This window comes from Anastrepha ludens, chromosome 4 (assembly GCF_028408465.1).
Source record: "Anastrepha ludens isolate Willacy chromosome 4, idAnaLude1.1, whole genome shotgun sequence".
Classification (NCBI taxonomy): Eukaryota; Metazoa; Arthropoda; class Insecta; order Diptera; family Tephritidae; genus Anastrepha; species Anastrepha ludens.
In genome coordinates, this window is record NC_071500.1 from 12,990,245 (window position 1) to 13,014,071 (window position 23,827).

The 23,827-nt window shown below is 36.3% G+C and overlaps 1 protein-coding gene across 1 annotated transcript in view; it reads left to right on the forward strand.

Moving 5' to 3' along the window:
- The window catches only part of LOC128859701 (uncharacterized), a 46,697-nt gene that overhangs the window by 14,986 nt on the left and 7,884 nt on the right, over positions 1-23,827 (forward strand). Inside the window, exons 2-6 of the mRNA XM_054096718.1 lie at positions 3,089-3,212; positions 3,295-3,380; positions 3,491-3,649; positions 11,962-12,039; positions 15,775-15,961. Coding sequence (XP_053952693.1) covers positions 3,089-3,212; positions 3,295-3,380; positions 3,491-3,649; positions 11,962-12,039; positions 15,775-15,961 — 634 coding nt within the window. The remainder of the gene's footprint in view (positions 1-3,088; positions 3,213-3,294; positions 3,381-3,490; positions 3,650-11,961; positions 12,040-15,774; positions 15,962-23,827) is intronic.

Sequence of the window (23,827 nt, forward strand, 5' to 3'; positions counted from 1 at the left end):
GCTATAAAATGTAACTCTTGTATTTTTAACCGTGAAAAAAACTCCGGAAAACAAATGCGTTTAGTAAACTAAGCTGCGCGAGCAAGAGAAACACCTGTTTTGGAAAAAAATACAGTAATAATTTGTAAAATATAAGTACGCTACACTCCTCATTAAAAACTCTCTACCGCTCCAAGTCGGCTTAAAACTGTAAGTCCCTCCACTTATGGAAAAACATCAAGGCTCACACGATAAATAGGAGAAGAGGATGTCAGCCAAAGAGCCATTAAAGAATGTGCGCGCAAATAATTTATATATAAATAATATAATACCAAGAAATATCGGTCAGTCTATAAGTTCGTGCGTATTTTACCCATAATTTCACTTTTGTACGATTTTTGCAAACAAAAAATTATTCGCGAAATATAACGGAACTATTTATATTTTCTTTGATATATTGTGCATTCAACAAGTGATTTTAATCGCGGATAGAAGCACGTGTTGTTAAACAATAAAATGGAATCTTTGAACGCGTATAAGAGGCATATTTTGTATTTTTTTTATAAAAGTGGTAAAATTGAGTAGTCGAGCCCTCTCTCGCATGACCAAACTGACACTTTACAAGACGCTCATCATACCCGTGTTGCTTTATGGCGCAGAGGCATGGGTAGTGTCACAAAGCGATGCAGCCGCTCTTGGGGTGTTCGAGAGAAAAGTTCTTCGTAAGATCTTCGGTCCTGTGCGCGTTGGCGAAGACTACCGTTCACGAATGAACCACGAGCTGTATGAGCTCTACGCCGACATTGACGTAGTTCAACGCATCGCCATCCAACGCCTGCTTTGGCTAGGGCATGTCGTGCGTATGGATGAAGAAGCTCCAGCAAAGAAGGTGTTCGAGGGCGAAGTCCAAGGGAGCCGACGCAGAGGAAGACCATTGCTCCGATGGAAAGACCACGTGGATGAAACCCTATGCTTGCTTGGTGTACAGAAATGGAGAAGGCGCGCGCGGAGCAGAGGCGCCTGGAGAGAGCTAGTGAGGTCGGCCGTAACTCGGTAACGGGTTGTTATGGCCACTAAGTAAGTAAGTAAAAAAGCAACAACTGCTGCTGCAGAAATAAACACTGTTCACGGAGAGGATACCGTGAGTGTAAGGACTGCGCAAAAGTGGTTTTCAAAATTCCGAAGTGGTAATTGCGACGTGGAGGATGCCCCGCGCGCTGGTCGTCCTGAAGTCTTTAACTCCGACGCCTTGCTCGAACTCGTGGAAGCTGAGCCAAATTTGACAGTCGATATGATAGCTCAGAGGTTAAATTCATCGCATGGAACAGTTCACAGGCACCTGGTTCAGTTGGGAAAGGTTTCAAAACTGGAAAAATGGGTTCCGAATAGACTTTCCGTCGGCAACCTTCAGAAGATAGTGAATGTGTGTTCTCAGCTGCTGCAATGGCTTGAAAATGAAAGTGTTTTGAACCGTATCGTTGGTGACCCCTAGAGATGGCCTTCACCCCAAGAATTCTCCTGTCTATTTGGTGGGATATGGCCGGTATTGTTTATTGTGAACTTCTGGAGCCAAACCAAACGATAACTGTTAATTATTATTCCCATCAGCTATCAAACCTGAATGAGGCAAAAATCGACCGTCTTTAGTGAATAGACACAAAGTTTTGTTTCACCACGACAACGCAAGACCTCATACCGCAAGGAAAACATCAGGCAAGCTGAACGAGCTCGGATGGGAGCTAATGCCGCATCCACCATACTATCCGGATATTGCACCTTGTGATTATCATCTTTTCCGTGGACTTCAATCCCATATGAGTAACAAGAACTATTCCTCAAAAGAAGCTATAAAAAGGGATATCGAAGCGTATTTTGGCTCCAAAGGCAAAAAAAATTTTGAGCAGGGAATTAAATATTTGTCTCAACGTTGGGAAGACTTTGTAAATAATGAAGTAAAGTATATTATTAATTAATAAATACTTTCAATATTTTTTTATTAATTTTAAAACCACCTTTAAAAAACGCACGAACTTATGGACTGACCTGATATAACAAACAAATCAAATAGCGGTTTAAACAAATATTTACTGCAACATTCGCGTCGCTGCAGTATTCAACATAAACTTTAAAAATAATAAAGAAAAGCTAACATTTCTAGACTTTTATTCATCCGTCACACTTCACACATTAAGGGGCGAAACCGGTTTAGGCGGCCGAAGTTTTGATATTTTTCATGAATTTTTTGTACAAAGAAGGAATAATCAGAAATTGTTTAAACTTGGAAGGCATTTTATTCATATTTCTAAGTACAGTTTTAAATTTTTTCAAGCCATTTCCGCCGGAAATAGTGGCGTTAGAGCGTGCTGCCCATAGACGATCGCCATCCGAGTATGGTGAAAATTCCTGAAGTTGGAATTTTTCGCTGTAATCAACAATCATTTTTTTTTCATTAACAACATGTTTCCTAAGAATATGAACTTAATTGTGATAAAACAATATTGAAAATTGCATGCTTTTGAGGTGCTTGAACACAATGCCATTTTTTCATACCACATTTTTCATCTATTTTTCTTCAAAAATATATATTTTAAATTATAATATAATCCCAGAATTAGGTTCATATGAATTAAAATAAAATAAAGAATACTCGGAAAAATTTTCATAACGATTGGTCGATCACTTTTTGAGCTAGAGTGTCCACCAGTTGAAAAAAAGTCGTTTCGAGAAAAACGCTCCGTTCTAACTACCGCGCGCTACGGTGCTGAACCGACGAGCGGTCTCTTAAGTGCTCATAGAATCGGGAATAATGCGAACTTCGCTTTAAAATTTTTTCCACTTATTCTTAAGTAGTTATACTAGTAATTTCTTCTTCTTCTTAATTGGCGCGATAACCGTTTACGCAATTTACTAGCGATTTATGCAATAAAAAAAGTCGTGTTTTTGATCAGTTTAAACTGGTTTCACCCCTTAAGCTTTCTCCTACAACTTTCGCACTTTCACTTTTCTTGGCTCTTTGCGTTGCTGCATTTAAAAATAGTTTAAAACTTCCAAGTCGTGAAAATGTTAAATTTATTAATTTGCATTTTAATTGCTCTGTAAATATGTACAGGTGTACTTTGGTTTCTCCACTCTGGTAATGCTTATTTCCATTTACGATGAGCAAGAATTTCTGGCTGGCAGTAGAGAACAACCTGTAGGAGAAAGCATACTGGCCAAAGGGGAGATAACACCCGGTAAGTTTTGCACACGCAGCCTGAACAAAGCAAACTGGCATGCAACTGTTATTAATCTTGTATTACAATTGTTTCTTTACAGCTATTGTTATTTTCAATATTCTCTTTTTCATATGCTCAGTGTTCATAGTTATATCATCGTTACTGGTGTTCGTGGGACTGAGGCATGTAAGTGAGAGTTTGCAAATACGCACATACACACGTATTGTTTGTTCTATTTTAACTCCAACAATACAGGCATACATGATTGCACTAAAGCTAATGCTTTTATTTTCTAGAATCGTAGTGAGCTTCTGCTACCTTGGATTGTATTTATGCTCTGCGATGTCCTAATTGAGCTATTTCATTTGGGCTATTTATCAGTAACGCAAATGGTCAACTTCGATCCCGTAGTGGGCTTTATATTCACCATCGATTTTTTTATTATGTGCCTGAATGTGAGTATTTGAAAAATGTCCCCTTTACTCTATAATAAGCATACCTGTATCTATGTATGACTGCTTATGTGAAGTACAAAAAATTAAGTTCATTAAAGTCGCTTTTTTATTTTGATACCGTTAATTTTGGTTTTCAGCTGTATATCACTTTTTAATATTTTTATACAGACATATTTTTTGAAAAGGTTTAAAGCTACAAATAATTTTTTGAAATCAACCGAATACAAAACTCTTTCCAATATCCAGTATTTTGAAGTGAAAAACAATTGACTTAAAAAACGTAAATAAAATCAGAAGTAAGGAAATGTAGAAATATTTGTCAGATTTAATTAAAATTTTTAATGCGAAGGATTTCAGAAGCGTTTATTTGAATTTGTTATTTTTCCCAATTTCGCGGCCGCTGTAGTCAAATGGGTTGGTGCGTGACTACGATTCGGAATTCACAGAGGGAACCAAGGTTCGAATCTCGGTGAAACACCAAAATTAAGAAAAACAGTTTTCTAATGGCGCTCGCCCCTCGGCAGGCATTGGCAAACCTCCGAGTGTACTTCTGCAATGAAAAAGCTCCTCATAAAAATATCTGGCGTTCGGAGTCGGCTTGAAACTGAAGGTCCCTCCATTTGTGGAACAACATCAAGAGGCACACCACAAATAGGAGGAGGAGCTCGGCCAAACACCCACAAAGGGGGTACGCGCCAATTATATATATATGTATATATATATGTTTTCCAAAATTCAAAATGGTGGGTCGATTTTGAGTTCGAAACTTGTTGCTAAAGTTTTTTCAAGAACGCCAACTTCTAAGCCACTTTTATTTATCAAAAAAGCTTTCAACTATTCTAGCGCTATTCCTCCTTGAGGCCATCGAACTTTGAGATTATACGAGGGTCGTTTGAAAAGTTTGAGCAAAAATAAAAACTACTTAATTGTTTGGGGTAAACGTTTTTTTTTAATTTTCGACTTAGTCTTCTTTTAGGCTTATATGAGAGGGGTTCAAAAAGTGCCCTTGTTAGAAATGAAGACACCATTTTTTCAAAAATCTTTTTGTATAGTCTCCTTTTAGAAAGATACACTTCTACCAACGCTCCGGCGAAATTTGGATTTGTCGAACTCTTCGAAATACGACTCCGTCTTCCTCCGATGGCTTCCTCTTTGAACAAAACTTTTACTCACTTTTACAGTCACTCTTTGTGGGTGCATTGGTTTTTCAGCAATCACTCTTATCATTCGCCCAAATGCGGCAATTCTGCTTATTGACGAATCCACTGAGGTGAAAATGTGTCTCATCACTGAAAATGATTTTCTTCGAAAATTGGTCATTCACTGCTGCCCGTTTTCATAATAAGCCTGAATAACTTTAACGCGTTGCTCGATTGTGTATCTTTCCATGGTTCAAATTGAGTTAGTCTGAAATAGAAAAATGTCAAATGAAATGCAGAAAAAACTTGACGTTTAGGTGTGGTTCACATTCAAAATCGGCTTTTGAAACTTAACCACCCTCTATAAGAAATACTTAAATTTACGTTCTAAAATTTTTTTGACATATTTTTAAAGGATTATATTAACATTTTATAAAAAAAAATTGTTTTCGAAAATTCCCTTAAAAAAATTGCTAATACACGGTGAATATGAATATGAATAAATATGAATATTTATTTACCCTTTCTAAGATTCCATCAATGTTTCTTTTTCTTTAGGGTTTTTCTTTATTGAATTCTTCTACTTTTTATAGCTTTTATTGAAATATACCCCATTGAAAATTGAAGTAGCATTTGTTATGATAATAAATTTAAAATTTGCACACTCTTTTGTAGATCAACGATATTATTTGTTTGACACCAGGCAGTAGAACAAACTCGAAATTTAAATAAAAAATTGCGTAAGCTAAGATTAATGGAATGGTTCTCCTATTTGGTCTTCTACACTGTTAAGGTTGTCAATCGCATGATGTTTTGAAGTAAAAGTTAAAAAAGCCAATGAGCGAAAAGAGTACGAAAAAATAATGCGTATGTGAGTTCGTTATCTCGCAGCAACAATGCAATACTAAGCGAAAGTGGGGAGATAATAGGGATAAGTAAGCGCGAGCTCCAAAAAAAAAAAAATAAATACCGAAGATATCGTTGATTAATAGCAACAATACTGTAGTGTTGCATACATTTGTGCGAAAATAGCAAAAAGTTCCGCTCTAAGTAAACTGAATTGAGTTCGGTTTGTTTTATGCTAAATTGCCTCAACTGTGATTAACATTCTTATCGAAATTTTATCGTCATTGTCAGACATTAGTAAAAGTTACGCCGTCTTGAGTAAATCTACATCTGTATGTGTTTTCGATTTTTTAGAGTTTAAAAACTGGACTTGAATTTGTTTGTATTAAAATTTCTTGCATTAGAAAAAATGAATTCACGACAATATCACTTTTCCAGAACAAACTTGTAGCTTGAATTTTCTTATTATATATTCTGGGAACAAATTAGGCAATTAATATTACAGTAGTTGCATTGGAAGTGCAGATGGAGCGATGATGCTAAGGTAACAGGCGTGAACAAATGCTGAAAATGAAGCAAAGAGGGGAGATACGCACAATAATTAAAATAGACATACTATTGTTTAGATTTACTGTTAAAGCTGAGATGAGAAACCAGTTCCTTTCCATGCTTGTTTAGTACATTTTTCAATTATCATAAAATGACATCAAAGAAAAAAATCCCATAGGAACGCAGTTATTGTTAGGGTAAAAAATATATTCAGTACTAAGAAAATATTTGCTTCTGTAACCTTTCACATTCGAAATATATTAAAAAAATATATATTTACATACATATGTATATTAAAAAGACAGACGCTATTTTGTTTACGCAAATATTTTATGTACACTAGAGAGTAGCCACGAGTAGGAGCAATTTCGCAGCTGATACCTAATAAAGATTTTTTTATTATTGCACACATACAGCTATGGTCAGACATTAACGCACTTTATATTATATTATACTGATAAATAATGCAGTTACTTTTAAGAGAGTGTAAATTTTCCTAATTTTGTTTTCAGCCTGATAAGAGTTATTTATGGGTCTCTTCAAATGCCCAAAAAGTAACCGTTATAATTCTTTCGTATTTGTTATTGTTCTGTCTCAATTACGTTGGACAACTATTTAGGGCACTTACACGTGTTTTTCTCTTACATGCGATCGGTTCGGCAAATAACTATTTTTTGTGGTGAATATTTAATTAATAACGTCTATTATTTAATTTTTTGCTAAAATGGCTAGAGGAAAGTGTTGTTCAGTTGAACACAGAAAAATAATATGGAACCTTTACCAAATGGGGACCAATCAAGTGAAGATTTCCAGAATAGTGCATTGTTCAAGAAAAATAGTATACAATGCCATCAGAGATGTCAAGTCGGATGCTAATTTATTAAAACAAAAAAAAATTCGTAAAGCTCCGCCACGTAAAAGTTCCACCGTGAGGATCAAATAATTGTAAGGAAAAGTCGATCGGATCCTTTTATGTCTTCACGAACGATAGCGGCTGAAGTAAGGGCAGAATTAGGCTTAGTTGTGTCCAGTAAGCTCGTGCGAAGGCATCTGAATGAAAATAAAATATTTGGTCGCATAAGCAGAAAAAAACCGCTCCTATCAAAAAATAATATTAAAGCGCGTTTATCATTCGCGCGTAGGCACCTCTTCGAAAAGACAGAGTTTTGGAAACGAGTACTTTTTACGGATGAAACTAAAATAAACCGTATCGGTCCTGATGGAAAAACGTATGAACATCGTGAAAAAAATCAGGAAACCAATCCACGGTACACAAAAAAGACGGTGAAGCATGGCGGTGGGAATTTAAAAGTTTGGGGGTATTTTTCGTGGCGCGGGGTTGGGTCGCTGGTCAAGATAGAAGGAAATATGGATAAGCATATGTAACTGAATATACTTAGAAATAATATGGAGCCATATTCTTTCGAGTTTATGCCGGTAAATTGGATATTTATGCACGACAACGAACCCAAACATACTGCGGGAGTGGTCAAAAACTGGCTTTCGCAGGAAAATATTACCCAGCTCGATTGGCCATTGACAAAGTCCGGATTTAAATCCAATCGAAAACTTGTGGAATGATGTGAAGACGATGGTTGGACAAAAAAAATTTAAAAATAACGATGAACTTTGGGAAGGTGTACAGGAACTCTATTCCTTTGGATAGGTGCCAAAAGTTAATAGAGAGTTTACCACGTAGGTGTGAAGCAGTTATACAGAATAACGGCTATTCTACCAAATATTGATATGGTAAATAGTAATAGTCAACAATCTTTTCTCAATTCTTACAAATATTTCATATTTTGAACAGAAATCAAAACTACGCTAAGTCTTTGTCCAAATCCCACTATGACCAAATAAGAATTACTTCTATTTTATCATATTTTGACTAGGGAAAACTGTCTACTTTAAGTTATTTTGTCTTATAATAAAGTGTTAAATATATTTAGTTAAAAAAACTGGATTTAATTTGGTTCCATATCATTCAATCTAGCATTATATTGAACTCTTTTTAAGTGCGCTAAACGTTTGACCATAGCTGTATATAGCCATGGACAGATAAATAACACAAATGTGAACCTTATATGTTAAGTTAAGTTTTTAGTACGAACTCTGCTTTGATCAAATAAATTAGTTTGTTTACATTTATTACCGTTATTAAGCTTACATTTATGCGAGGAATTTACCGGTTTTTTTCGATGGAATTTTTTGCGTTCTATTTTATTTATGCTTATTGCTGTTTTGAAGTGGACACAAAAATAGCACATTTTAACTTGTGCAGCGGAGAGTAAAACATATTTAAGTTTCAGCTATTTTTAGTATAATTTTTTGTTTCTTAAATAAATTTTTAAAGTAATTACTAAAACGTCCCATGCACGCCGGAGAAAAGAGCTCTTATATACCGTATGAGTCAAAACGGAAAAAGCTTCACAGAAATAGCTGAAATGATGATGTGCTCTCGGAAAATGGTTTATTGTATAATGTTCTTAATTTAGTTAAGAAAGAGTCATTCTATCTAAGCAAAAAACGGAAAGAAAACCAAAACCGCTGAAAACTGATGTTAATGTGGATAGAGCTCTAATACGCAAGAGCAAAGCAAATCCTTTTAAGTGGGCACGGCAAATAATGCTTGAAATAAACCAAGAATCTGGTCTACAGGTATCCAGAAAGGCGATTTAACGAAGCCCAGCTGTTTGGCCGCATAAGCAGAAAAACACCACTCCTCTCTAAAAGACATATCAAACACCGACTTAGCTTTGCAAAAGCCCACAAAGAAAAATCTATTCAGTTTTGGAACGTATTGTACGCTGTCCAAAAAATCAAGCGCTAAATCCCAGGCTCACAAAAAAGACGATTATACACTTTTTCAAGCTTTACAAGCTTTTTCCTGGCATGATGTTGGGCCGATTGTTCGCGTGGTGGGTAAAAATTATATATTTCAGTATCTGGATATACTCCAGAATAAAATGGAGCTATTTGTGTTTGAGTTTATCCATTAAATTGGTCATTTATGCAGGGAAATGATCCAAAGCATACTGCAAAGACATTGAAGCAATGGCGCAGAAAAGAAAAGAATTAATGTACTGGATTGGTCGGCGCAGAGCCCTGATCTCAATCCAATAGACAATTTGTGGAATGACGTTAAGATCAAAATCGCTAAAAAAATTTTTAAAAACTTTGATGGTTTGTGGGCCGCAGTTGAGGAGGCTTGGTACTCGATTCCAAAGGAAAGATGCCACAAGCTTGTAGAAAGCTTGTGGAAGTAATCAAAAACGGTGGATAGAGTACAAAATACTAAACAGGTAAAACAATAATATTACTCAACTATCTGATTTGTTTACTATTTTTTGCTTTTATTTGGAATTTTTTTGGATGTGCTATTTATGTGTCCAGGAGGTTTCGTGAGTTATCAACGTTCTCGTAAATTAAATCAGAACTGAAATTCTTTTTGGCAATTTTTTCGTTTTAAACGGGAAGTAAATAAGTTTTTTATTTTTTATGCTGCTTTTTTCCCAATAAAAAATAATTATTTAAAAACATATTCAACTCTTCGCTATCAAAGTCTAAATGTGCTATTTATATGACCATGGCTGTACATCTGTGAATCCGCAAATATACATCACGTACTAAAACGATAGCTACTCAATATCTGGACTATTCTGTGTTTTTTTTTAATTGTTCAGTATTATTATTTTTTTTGTTTTTGAAAGTATAGCTCAGTATCTAACAAAAATTAGTACAATGTGAATGGAGTGAATACGCAAGACCGCCAAGGAAAAAATTTAGAAAATCGACAGGTTTTTTCAACTTCGAACGTGCACATTCTTATAAAGCAGAGGTGTATCCGATTTTAAATTAAAACAAAACAACGAAAATTCAAATTAATTCGGCAATCTTTATTATTTTTGTGTAGAACCATTTATGACATTTATTTTTTAAAGATAATTTATTTCAAATGTTGACGGTAAATGCGCTATAATTCGGTCATACGTAAACAACAATTTTGAATGAGGAGTACTTCGGTCGGCATCTCGTTAATAACTTTAGTAATGTTTGCTTTCAATGCCCCAATCGAAGATGATTTATCCATAAAGCATTTAGATTTTACACACGCCCACAAATAAAAGCCCAAAGGTGATCCGAGACGAGAGATAAATTGCTCACCGAAATGACGCCCCAGTAAATCCATTGTTTCACGAGATTTATGGGTAGTAGTAGAAATCACGGGCTTCAATTTCCGACATCAAAACGCCATTTATCATAGCGCGATATCGTTCGCCATTCATTGGTACATTGGCGCCAACCTCCTCTTTGAAGAAATACGAATGGGTCGATGATTTCTCCAGCCCATAGGCCGCACCAAACGGTTGTTTTCAATAGATGTAATGTCTGTTCTTGAATGGCTACAGGTTGCTCTTCAACCCAAATACGGCAATTTTTCTTATTGGCGTAGCTATTGAGCCAAAAATGGGCCTCATCGCTGATCGAAATTCGGGTGGCAAAATGCGGATCTTCGGCGAGTTTTTTCAAGAGCCCAAATACTGAAATTATGTTGCTTTGAAAGATCGATCAAACTCAAATCTTGAACTAGCTGCAGTTAATATGGTTTCAAGCTAAGATCTTTGCGTAAAATCGCCCAAGTAGTGCCATAGGATAGGTTACGTTGTTGAGATTGACGCTGAATCTATTCTTCCGGGTCTTCGGAGAATCTCTCATTTCAGCCCTAATGTTATCTTCACTTCGGGCTGTACGTAGTTTAGTCGATCGAGTATCATCCAATAAACTAAAATTGTACTCGATTTTGCCGATGGTTTTCCGAATAGGCGTTCGGTAGGACGATTACAGGTATGTGTACACCAAAAGTTGGTTTGAGCACGGGATGAACACTTTTCATAGAGCCTCGATTTTCGTAATATAATGGTATGATTTGTAAACGTAAGTCTTTCTGTGATAAGATTTCAATGAATACAGAAAAAATTATGTATTTAGTTTGACAGCAGTCGCGCTTGATCTGTCAATAAAACCCTTTTGGAAAAAGTACTTACAACCTGACCGCCTTTACTAAAATTTAATAATCTATAAAACTGCATAGCGATTTTGTTTTCTAAAAATTCTTAATAAATCCCGTGGAATTGAATTGAAAAGTTTGTATTACATTATTAAATTTTAAATTGTAGAGTTTTATACTAATTTTTGTAAAAAATTTTAGCTTGCATTTACATATATAGTTGTTGATCCTTCCTTGAATAAATTCAGAATCTTCACAATAACTCTAACAAGGCATTGTATGTAGATTAAATTATCCTCTTACTACGAGTAACGCATTAATATACTCGAATGGAACTTGCAGGTTCTGTAGGGTGAAAGATGAAATCGCTGAACATGTGTTGGCATCGTGCCAAGCAGTGACGAATAAGCTGCACAAAATATGGTACTAAATTTTATTGAGGAGTTTGGGCTCAGAGAAATACTCTGATTTCATGAACGGGCACAATAGATTTTTCAGGTCGTCATGCTGAATCCCCTCATGATAATAAAAGTAGTTTTTGATACACAGTTAGCTCACTTTTACGTGTTTACAAAAAAAATATTTAACATTAAAAACCCAGAAAAAACTGAAAAATAGCAAAAACTGGTCCAATTTTGATGTGCTATCGTTTTACGTGGCCTGAAGGCATACATTTATGGCTATTTCCCTTACCTTATTGCCTTTTCTTATATTCTATACATACACATTTACTTACATAACATATTGTTTGCTCTTTTATTGCTGCTTAGTCCTACTGTCTACTGTGCGTCATATCGCAATATCAAAATTACCAGCAGGGACGTGGCTACGGAGATCAACAGATGCGGGTAAGAATTGCCAACAACAGCACATTATTCGGCTCTCATTCCAATGCGAGTATATGACTGTGCTGTGCTGAGAAATTCGCATATTCATATACAAGGGGTATGGCGTTTAAATTTTGTGGGGAAAAAAGAAAATACATCATCTTTCAATGAGATTATATTAGATATGCTGAAAAATTACCCACTTTTTATCAACCTTTTTATAAGCCTAACCCAGACTACATTGAATTTGTAGTTGCATATATTTATAAGTATTTGTGTAGGGTAGAGTAACAGTTCTCAGCGCTTTAAATAGGCGTGCAAAGAGAGAATTGTGCACTAACAAATACAATTTTCTTTTTGGAAATAAACTAAAATAACAAAATGAACAAATACAATAACAAAATAACAAATGCTTACCGTTTTTAATTTCATTAGAAAGAGCAAATATTCCTATATAAACAAACTGGTATTCATGAGGTTACCTTGCAGCGGCTCATCCTGACTACACATTTTACTAAAAAAAAAAAAAAAATGTTTCATGGCTACTGGCTGTACGCCAAGAACGGCTTGAATGATATTGGCCTTAAGGGGGTAGGTGGGTTTCAGAGGTTGAAAAAACGAAGATTTTGACTATTTTTTTTAGTATATAAAATCATATATTTTATTTAAACAATACACTATATATTCGGCCTCCGTAGCCGAATGGGTTGGTGCGTGACTACCATTCGTAATTCCCAGAGAGAACGTCGGTTCGAATCTAATAGCGGTCGCCCCTAGGCAGGCAATGTCTAACCTCCGAGTGCATTTTTGCCATGAAAAAGCTCCTCATAAAAATATCTGCCGTTCGGAGTCGGCTTGAAACTGTAGGCCCCTCCATTTGTGGAACAACATCAAGACGCACACCACAAATAGGAGGAGGAGCTCGGCCAAACACCCAAAAAGGGTGTACGTGCCAATTATATATATATATATATATATATCTAAGATACATATATAAACAGTATTTTGTGAAATTAAAAAATTAAAAAAAAAATCCTGCGTTCAATAACTAGATAATGTTATTTCAAAGATTTGTACAAAATTTGAACAAAATCACTTCATAACTTTTCGAGATATCGTGTCCACCGACTTAAAAAATGGAGTTTTGAGATAAACACGTATACCTGCGAAGTGCTCAACTGACGTGGCCTAATGGGCGGAACTTCTGAAGGGTCTATCTCTTAGAATTTTACGCGGATCGAATTAAAATTTTAGGAGAGTATTTTAAACATACTGTACTATTTAATGAGACAAAACAAATAATTCGATTTTTTTAAATTTTCAAACCCACCTAACCCTTTAAGAATCTGCCTCTCTTATAAGTAGCTTCTGAAAAGTAGACTTAGAGTAAAAAAAAAAGAGTAAAAAAAGTCTAGGGAAGAGGAATAAGTAGTAAATTGAGCTAGCGTTCTCCTCAAAGGAGCACTCATCCCATAAACAGTTTTAGCAATACCCACCAAAAACTATGCACTACAAGGGAAAATGCGTAGGAGAACATTAAAATGAATTTTATTGAGCAGATGCGGCAATCTATTGAGCCCTCACAAATATCAAAAAACAAAAAAACAGAACAGACCTAGACTCTAAGAGTGACATGAGATTTAGTCGTACACAGCGAGAGCGATAGAACGGGATAGAATCAACGAATTTCATTGAGCGCAAAGCAAAGCGCACAAAAGCTCTCTGAACAACGTCTAATCTATAAATTTAGACTGCGTGAAACGGGTTGCAAACGAATGCCGCGTATTCTAATCTGGACCGAACTTAGGACGAGAGGATTTTACCAATATACATGCGAAATGTGCCAAATTGTGCTTGGAGTGGCTTCTCGTTGAAATTTTGTACTAAAAAAAATCTGGATGCACTAAATGGAGCTTAAGAATTGAAAATAACGTTGTTGGAGATGAACTACTTCGCTGGAACTGAAATCGACTTAGAATAATACAAAAAAATTCTGAAATATTAGAAAAAGGCCAACATCTAAATGAAAATACGCCTTGTCTAAAAATATGATTTTCCGTAAAAATTCGTCGTACAATTCAGGCTGTTCTAAGATTTGAAGTAAATTCAATCGTACAACTAAATATTGATCGCTTGCATGCTTTTCGGGTGCTTAGCCGAGTCACTCCTCCTATTTGTGGTGTGTGTCTTGATGTTTTCCGCAAATGGAGGCACCTACAGTTTCACGCCATCTCCGAACGGTAGATGAGTTTTTAAGAGAAGCTTTTTGCATTTAATTTTTCTATTGCCTACCGAGGGGCGACCGTTATTAGAAAAAACTTTCTATCATTTGGTGTTTCATTTACGGAGACACGAACTTACGAACTTCCGAATGGTAGTCATGCACCAACGTATACAGCTACGGCGGCTCTGCCCTTAACTAAGTACTTAAGCGAATAATTCGGAAAATTGCTGCAATGGAATAGATGGCCTATTGATATTCCGTAACTGAGCGGCATATGCCGCATCCATGAGTGACCTCCACCAACGCGAACCGGCAAAGTGGGTGCTGCATTTTGAACACAATTTCTTTTCATTACATGCACTGTAGGGCAGGTAGCACTCACTCTAAAAATAGCTTTGAGTTATTTTCCAACTTTATTAATTTCGCTGCATGATGGTTTGACACCTCTCGATAATTACGAAGCTGAAAGAGAAAGAGCTGTCAGTAGTGTTAAAGCAACTTTTTATAACTAAAGAGACTTGTTTGATGCTTGGAAGCAGTTGCAAAATACTTTTTAAAATTTTTGGACCAAAAAAAAAATTATATTGATCAAAAATGTAGGATTAAATTTCATTTTTCTCTAGTTTTAGTGTTGGAAATAATTTGGTTCACTTAAAAATATACGACAAATACATTGCCCCCCTTTTTGATTATTTCGAACTAAAACTTCATAATTTCATTCAAATAAATTTTGCAAAATCAACTGCTTTTTATTTACATAAATAGATTTTATCGTAATTCCACTTCACTTCAAACCTAAATACAAATCTGAAAAGGCACTCAAATAGTTAAATCGGCGCGAGTGTTTAAACATCGTTTGAGAACATGAAAATATATTTATCGGCAATATAAAGGGAACTTTAAGGTAAAATATGTGAGTTGAAAGACACTGTTTTACATGCCTTTATTTAAATTTTAAATCAAAAGCTCTATTGATGTCACAGAATGAAATTAAAGACAAAGACCTGCCCATACATTTTTGATGGTGTCTTACTTGGGGAAAAGCAACCATTCCAAAGTGTTAACGAACTTTATTCCCGTTCTGCAAATTCTCCTTCTGCAGTAATACATACGCACTTATATAGGATTATTATGAGAAGGTTAGGTTAATCAGAAGAAAGCCATACCCTTGCGTGCAAAAACATTTACTTATGCATGAATGTAAAACTGTGTTGATGTGTATAAAATGCAAGGAAATCATTTGGCAGCTAATTCATTAGGGCCATAGGAATTCGAACAGCAATTGGCATACACTCAAGATTATTATGTAGATAATGCTCATGGAGGGGAATAGCAAAAGTAGCGATACCAAAACTGGAGAATGTGTGAAGGAAAGGTAAAGGAGATATGCTGTTGGTATCCAAGACACTCAGTCTCTAATCGTGATTGGTTGTCATGTACAATGCCTTTATTTACCGTTACCATTTTCGACTATACCACTGAAATATCTTAGATATTTTATTATATAAATATTTGATTTCTTTTCACCTCAGACTACCGTAGTGATAGAATCGGCGGATGGTGGGCCTATACAGAAACAAAGTTATCTGAGGGCAACGGCAGCGAAGCAGTACAGCAGTCGTAATATAGCAAGCCCTTACGTTACGACGAATCCGAACACTCACATTTCTACGATACAGGAGGAGGCGGACCAAAGTCAAAAAATCCACATAAGCTCAGGTAATTATTTTTTTTGTTATTTTTTTATTGTAAAACGTGTAAATAATTAATGAAGTGTTTATGTAAGCAGGAGTGCAGCTTTTATTTAACTTGCTCTGTATGTATAAATGATTGTTTGGGTGGAATCAATTTTTAACCAACTTCCAACGGAATCCAATGAAAACACAATATGAAAGATGAATTATTTCGATTGCCGTATTTATGGTATGATTTGCTTCATATTTGGAATTTTTTGTACTTATAAAAACAAAAAAAAAATATACGAGTTGTGTCTGAAAAATAAGGTGAATTTTCAAATTTCGCGGGATAACACTAAATCGCCGAACACGCAAAGCACTTGCCTTATTTATGCCTCTCACAAACAAACTAAATAGGCTGTATTGCTAAAACCGTGAACATATCTTCGAGACGAGTGTACCAACATAAAGAAATAATAACCGAAAGTCGAATGTACGTTGCCCGCGAAATTTGAAAATTCACCTTATTTTTTGAATACACCTCGTACACTTATATAAACACCATGTGGCCGACAGAGGACATGTCAATTTTGTAATTGGTTAAGCCCCAACGCAAATCTGAAATTGTGAAATTTTATAACTTACAAATTAGTCGACTTTAATGAAAGGGGGAGTTGAATAACAAAATTAGAACAGCGGATAGCTTAATACAAATCAAGTCTTTATTCAACTATATCAACTTTAAAACTACACTCTGAACAACTGAAATTTAAAGTTTATTATCTAAAAATATTACATTGTTCCTTTTTTATTGTTTGAGAGTATCACTCCACCTAACAGCACAGTTCCATTGGCGTTCCGCTACCCAACAATACTTTAAAGAAGAATACTACTTTGGTGTTAGTTAAACAAACTAACGAGTATATATTAAAATTATATGAGTATTGCCTTAACATTAACATTATAACTAACATCACTATCTCATTTGCTTTAACATTAGCATTGTTGTTTTTACATACTTACATACATTTGTATATGTGTGCAATTGTATATACATAACGCGTGCACCACTGATTCTAAGAGCGAGGGAAAATGCTCTTCCATGCAGATTTGCTGATTTCAAGACTTGGTTCAAATGGGAGAGCCATTTCTTCGTTTTCTGATCCCTGTACTCTCAAACTGTTGTATTCGTCCTTAGTTCGGTCCAGGTTAGAATACGCGGTATTCGTTTGGAGACCGTTTCATGCAGTTTATATTAATAGATTAGAGTCTGTTTAGTGAGCTTTTGTGTGTTTTGCTTTGCGCTCGATAAAATTCCTTGACCTCATCCCGGGCTCGTTGCTTATTAATAAATCTAATGTCCCTAGAGTCTAGGCGTGTTGTGTTGACGATGTGTTTTGTCTTCGGTATTTGTGCGGCCTCAACAGATTGCCCGTATCTTCTCAATAAAATTAATTCTAATGCTCCCTCAGACATTTTCCGTTGTAATGAACTGTTTTTTGTGGGTATTGCTAAAACTGTTTATGGGATGAGTGCTCCTTTTAGAAGGACGCTAGCTCAATTTAATGCTTATTCTTTTTCCTTAGTCTTTGATTTCTCTTACTCTAAGTTTACTTTTAACAAGTTACTTATAAGAATCTTGTCATAAGGTCTTTATTTGTATCTACCCGTGTAAATAAATAAGTTCATTTCTTTGTTCCGTTTACGTAGAAAATTTTCAAATTTTGATTAGGTAACCAATGTTGGAAGTGTATAGATTTAAATCCATATTACTTAGACGCATAGAAACAAGTCAAGTGTAAGCTGGTTATTCTATCAATTTATAAACTTTAATAAGAAAGTTAGCAACTGATTTCAAATCGTAGGGCCAGTTTTTGCTCAGAAATCCTTTCCCTTAACTCACATTCTCATTTACAAACGCGTAGGCTAAAAAATAAATGGTGCACAGCAACTACTTTGAAGGTACAAATAATTTATAACCGCAATGTGTTTTGTTGCTGTCATCTATCAAATTAAATTTAAGCTATTCGACCCCAACTCCCATAATTGAATTAGGTTGATAAAATGTCTCGTTAATCCAATCATAAGGTGACCCAAGAGTAAAAAAGTTGAAGAAGCAACAACAATATACACTGCTGACATGTACAGGGTGCGTACGGTGTTTGAGGACAACTTGAGAGTAAAACTTGTATACCATGTCGAAACTCTGTAATCGTTGGCCTTTAACTCTTGCGTTGGTGTGTATCGAATAAATTAATTTGCTGAAGATATAGTAGGTGACTATTAATGCGGCTTCCGACGTAACAGATCCACTATTGATTAATGTTTCACTATTTGCTAGAATTTTGAAACATTTCGATTGATTTGCACTGTCTTTCTATAGATTGTCAACAAGCATTGATAGCCTGAGCCGCACCAAAATTAAACCGACGCTTACAAGGAGTGGCATTCCAATGAGCAAAATACTTGTTCAAGACGACCCGTCATACTCATTTCAAGTAATCTCGGGAATTGAAAAAGGCGACGCGTTGTTTTCCTTGGTTTTCAATTTCATGCTGAATGAAGAAATTTGTCATTTGGATTCCCAGAAGTACGTCTCCAACAACAGTCTACAATAATAGCATGATGGCATGGTCATAACTACAAGAGATGCTACAATATCAAAAGAAGCATTCAATGATCTATAAAATAAAGCCCTGCAGTTTGGACTAAAAATCAACCACGATAAAACCTGGTATACATGCTGTCAAAAAAATATCGGGAATTGTTCATTTAAAAAGCGCGCGTTGCAAATATGTCTACTTTTTTTTTTTTGCTGGAATGTTGGTACAACTGTCCTCTATAGTGTCGCGTGTATGGTCTGCGATTTTCACAATGGATAAAAATATCGGGCTATGAATTTGTCTTCAATTTTTACGTTAAGTTGTGAACGGGATTTCGTATGCCGAATCGTTGAAAATATTGTAGAAAGCCTGTAGCGAGTGTGCTTTATCAAAAACACGGGTCCACGAGTGATATAAAGATTTTGCAGAGAGCCGAGAAGTCGTGGAAGATTTGCCCCGATCGGGTCGTCCATCAACGTCTTCAACAGATGAAAACGTCAACAAAGTCAAGGAAATGGTGCTGGAAAACCATCATTTAAGTTTGAGGAGGTAGCTCGTGACCGTAGTGTGTCTCACGAATCAATTTGCAACATTTTACACTATCAATTGGGCATGAGACGTGTGGCTGCTCGACTCGTTCCAAGGGAGTTGAATTTCTTTCAAAAAATACATCGGAAGAAGGTGGCTGAAGACATGCTTGAGCAAGTGAGTTCGGACCCAACATTTATTCAGCGCATCATGACAGGTGATGAGAGGTGGGTATATGAGTCTGACATGTAAACTAGTCAGCTAGTGAGCCAAAACCCAAAAAACCACGTCAAAGTCGATCAAAAGTGTAAGTCATGCGACTCGTTTTCTTTGGTTTTCATGATGAATTCGTTCCAAATGGTTCTACTGTAAATAAAGAATTTTATTTGGAAGTTATACGATGTTTGAGAGGGAATGTGCGTAGGAAACGGCCCAATTTGCCCAATTTGTGGAAAGAAAACTCATGGATCTTGCACCGTCTCACACGGCTCATATTGTGAACACTTTTTTGAACAAAAATGCGACAGATATCATCGAACAACTACCGTTATCACCGGACTTAGCCCCCTGTGCCCTTTTCCCAAAATTTAAATTGCCACTCCGCGGACGCCGCTCTGAGTCGATAGAGGCCATTAAAGAGAATTCGCTGAAGGAGCTGAAGAAGATCTCTTCAAACGCGTTTAAAAAGTACTTTGATGACTGGACTAATCGTTGGCATATGTGCATTCCTCCAAGTGGAGTCTATTTTGAGGGCGACAATTATTTTGAGGCACTTTTCTGACAGAATGTATGTACACTGCGGACCAAATCCAAAAACAACCCTGCTGGGCGTGTTATTGGCAATGCACACTTCGAAACTATAGAAGAATTTAAATATCTCGGAGTGGTACTTAGAGCTGCCAACGACGGCACAACAATTGCCATGCAAGAAAGGCTACAAGCACAAAACCAAACAAACCTCTGTTTGGCAAATCCAAATCTCTGTCAAGAAACCAAAAACTATATAAATTTCAAGCTCTCTTACGCCCAATCTTGACATGCGACTGTGAAGTGTGGACGATGAAGATGAATGACGTGAACCAAATAGTAACGACGAAAGGAAAATACTTAAAATGTATAAAGATCGTACGCTGGCTTGGAATGACATAATACCTTTATCGACGACCTCAAAGAGATGAACGTGTAAAACTGGTGGCCATGGAAAAATTTGGAAGCTGATAGTTGCAGAAGCAGTGGTCCATCCATCCACTGACTTGCTAAGGAAAAGAAAGAGGAAGAGAGTAAAACTAACTAGCTGTTATTTTGAACAAAATTTAACAACTCACAATATTAATTTATTATAAAACTATAAAGTCATGCAGTAAACTGTCTTCTGCGCATAAAGCAGGATTTATACCGGAGATTTTCATGAACAACTCGACGGATAAGACCCTCAGAAACATTAAGTGCCCTCACAAGAGCCCTCATTCTGTTTTGCAGAATCCTCGAGACAGTGTCAGAACGTTGTTAGTGTTTTTTGTGTTTTCGAACAGATTGCGCATCGCCATCTGTTGCTTCCAATTCAGGGCGAACCTTATGGATGAATGAAAGGGCGCGCTTAAGAAAATTAGAGACTTCTAAATCGGTGTGATTTGCACATATCGCGGCAATAACTGCATGTCTCTTTTCTCGCGTTAAGTTGTAGTACTCCATGTCGGATCTGAAAATAATGGCTTCTGGAGGTTATAGCCACATACATATGTATATGCATGGCCTCAAATACCGTAGGCACCCTGTACATATATGTATGTATGAAATAAATACAAGCCGCAATCCTCGCCACAAACTATTTGTTGCTTTTGAAGTGGTTGGCTCTTTTGTTTGGCCCAAACTTTGTGTTTCTAGCCCAGGCACGTACGTAATCGCCCAGAGGAAGCCACAGGATGGGTGTAACAGATTGTCGTAATCTTTCCAAAATATTACAATAACTAGGGCAATGCGCGTATATAGGTATGCATTACATATATTTATATGGGTTTGTGTAAACATACATACATATATTTGTATTTATTTTGTGCAAGTTTCATAATGGCTGGCTTAGCCATCGTTCGAACAATTGAAAGCTTAAGCGGAAGCAGTAAAATAATTGCGAATCACGCTGAATGGACGAAAACCAACTACAATAAGTAGCGATGTTAAGACATATATACATACAAACATACATATTTGCGAGCGCATTTACCTTTTTGTGTGGGGCGATAACCAAACGATGATTTGTAGGAAAATTTTTTGATAGGCATGAAAGGTCAGCTGTACCACAAAGCTGAGAAAGTAAGTGTAGTGGATGGTATTCATCTCACGTTTTGCTGCATACTTCTCGGCGACAAGCAATATTTTATAATATTTTCAGGCAGTTTAAGTACTTAAGCTATTGCAAATAACCATTACATGAGAAATGAATGAGCATGAAAAAAAGAAAACAATAATAAATAAATGTTGAACATTTTTCAACGCCTCCATAACGAATGTCCACATAGCCATAGCTTACAGAGTAGTGCTGGGTATGCATTTAAGATTAATATTTTTTTTGTAATTAATATGCAATGAAACTTTGCTTTTAGTGGCATATGTATATAAATACGAGTAAATTGAACATAAGCCTTGTGTTAGATAAAACGACCGGCTTGTAATCCCTTTAATTCGCCTCTGGTTTCTGCATGTTTTTTGTACTTGAAGGCAATGAAAAATGATATTCCCGCAAAAACATGACAAGCAAATATGTTAATATTAGTGTTTACACAAATTTGCTTATGTGGGTGTATGTATTTACATTAAATATAACAAAGGGTCTTCCAATGAGAGATGTTATTTTGATATTCAAAGAAAAATGCTATTTTTTAAATAATATAAATGATCGGATGTTTATTTCATTATAAAGAGGAAGGTATGCTGTTAATAGTGGAAAATAACATCAGGCAAATGACCACCACGACCACGCTCACAGGACAATATCCTTTTCATGAAATTTTCCATAACTGAATTGCAAAGTGACTGCCCTACGTCCTCAATAGTCTCACGAATTCCATCTTTAAGGTCTTGAATCGACTTTGGGCTGTTGGCGTAGGCCTTCTCTTTCATGTGGCATCAAAGAAAAAAGTCCCAGGGTGTTAACTCATAAGATCTCGGTGGCCAATTGTGATTACCTCTTCGAGATATAACACGGTCCGGAAAATTTTTCCCTAAAAAATCAATGGTTTCGTTGCTTATGTGGCACGTGGCGCCGTCTTGTTGGAAATAAACGTTGTCCAGATCAATACCATCCAATTCCGGTAATAAAAAATCGTTAATCATCTCTCGATAGCGCAATCTATTCACCAAGAACTCCTGTTATTGGAAAACCCTTTATATAATAACAGTAAAAAAGTGATAAATGGCATGCAATACTGACAGATTTAGGCCGAGTAGCTGTTCAAGCTTTCACTACAATTCGTTGTTCGATTCACAGAAACGCACCCGCAGATTTGGCAATGTCTATCCGAAGCAGAGTTTAGGCTAAGTCTGTCGTAGTAAAGGCCGAAACAACACTCACTAATGCAGTTTAGCTAGGCTACTGCGGGCGCTCAACGTATACTCGTGTTCTATGTGCTGTATATACCCTATGATCAAAAAGTACCGGGAAGGTGATATTGACTGTTTTCTTCGATTGCCAAGGCGTAGTGCACCATGAGTACCTTCCATTGGGCCAGACAGTCAATAAAGAATATTATTTATCTGTTTTGAAGCGTTTGAGAGATGCTGTACGTCGCAAACGGCCCGAAATGTGAGCAAAAATTCTTGGGTTTTGCATGATGATAACGCGCCATCGCACCGAGCCCAAATTGTGCTGGATTATTTGATAAAACAGCAAGTAAATACTATCAGGCAAGCACCGTATTCACCTGATATGACCCTATGCGACTTCTTTTTGTTTCCCAAGTTGAAGTTAATACTTCGTGGAAGAAGACTTCAGTCGATGGAGAAGATCACAGACAATGCGACGAAGGAGCTGAAGGCCATACCTTCGTCGGCCTACCGACATAGGGTGCATGGAGGACTTGGTTAACCCAGTTGGCACATGTGTGTTGCTTCAGATGGGTCACATTTCGAAGGAGATAAAATAAATTTGCCTGAAATGTAACTCTGTTTTGTTTTATCTAAACATTCCCGATACTTTCTGATCATAGGTTATGTAAATATGTATATATGTATGTGTGCAGCTATTTCCATATTTAGTGCTGCCTTTTTTTGACGGTCTTTTTCGGTTGTTTGTTTGTTTGGGCCATGCGGTCTGACATTTATACCAATTCGCATATGTATGCGTGCCACAAGAAAAAAAATTGTCATGCCTACGCACCATTTAATATCGCGCCTGTTACTGGGTGTTTTGTACATATTTGAGTGAGGGACTCAACGTGATTAATTTCAGTAACCGTTTGGTGCTCGAAGGCACGTTCACATGTGCTTGTATGATGTATTGAGTAAACAGATTTGTATCAGTCCACAGCCAGGCAGTTTCTGTTGCGGTAAACACCAAAAAATTATTATAATGGGATGTAAATGAACTAAAACTAATTCAGATTGAAAATTAGTTAGCCGCCGGTAATTGCCAATTACACTGCGCAATAAAAAAATGAACAAGGCTCTGACACAGTGGATTATGGTAGAGAGGATAACAAAAAATTTCGTGTATCGATTATTTGAAAGTATAGGTCTGACTTTTAATTTAAGGGGTTAGGGGTAGTCAGAGGCACGAAAAATGA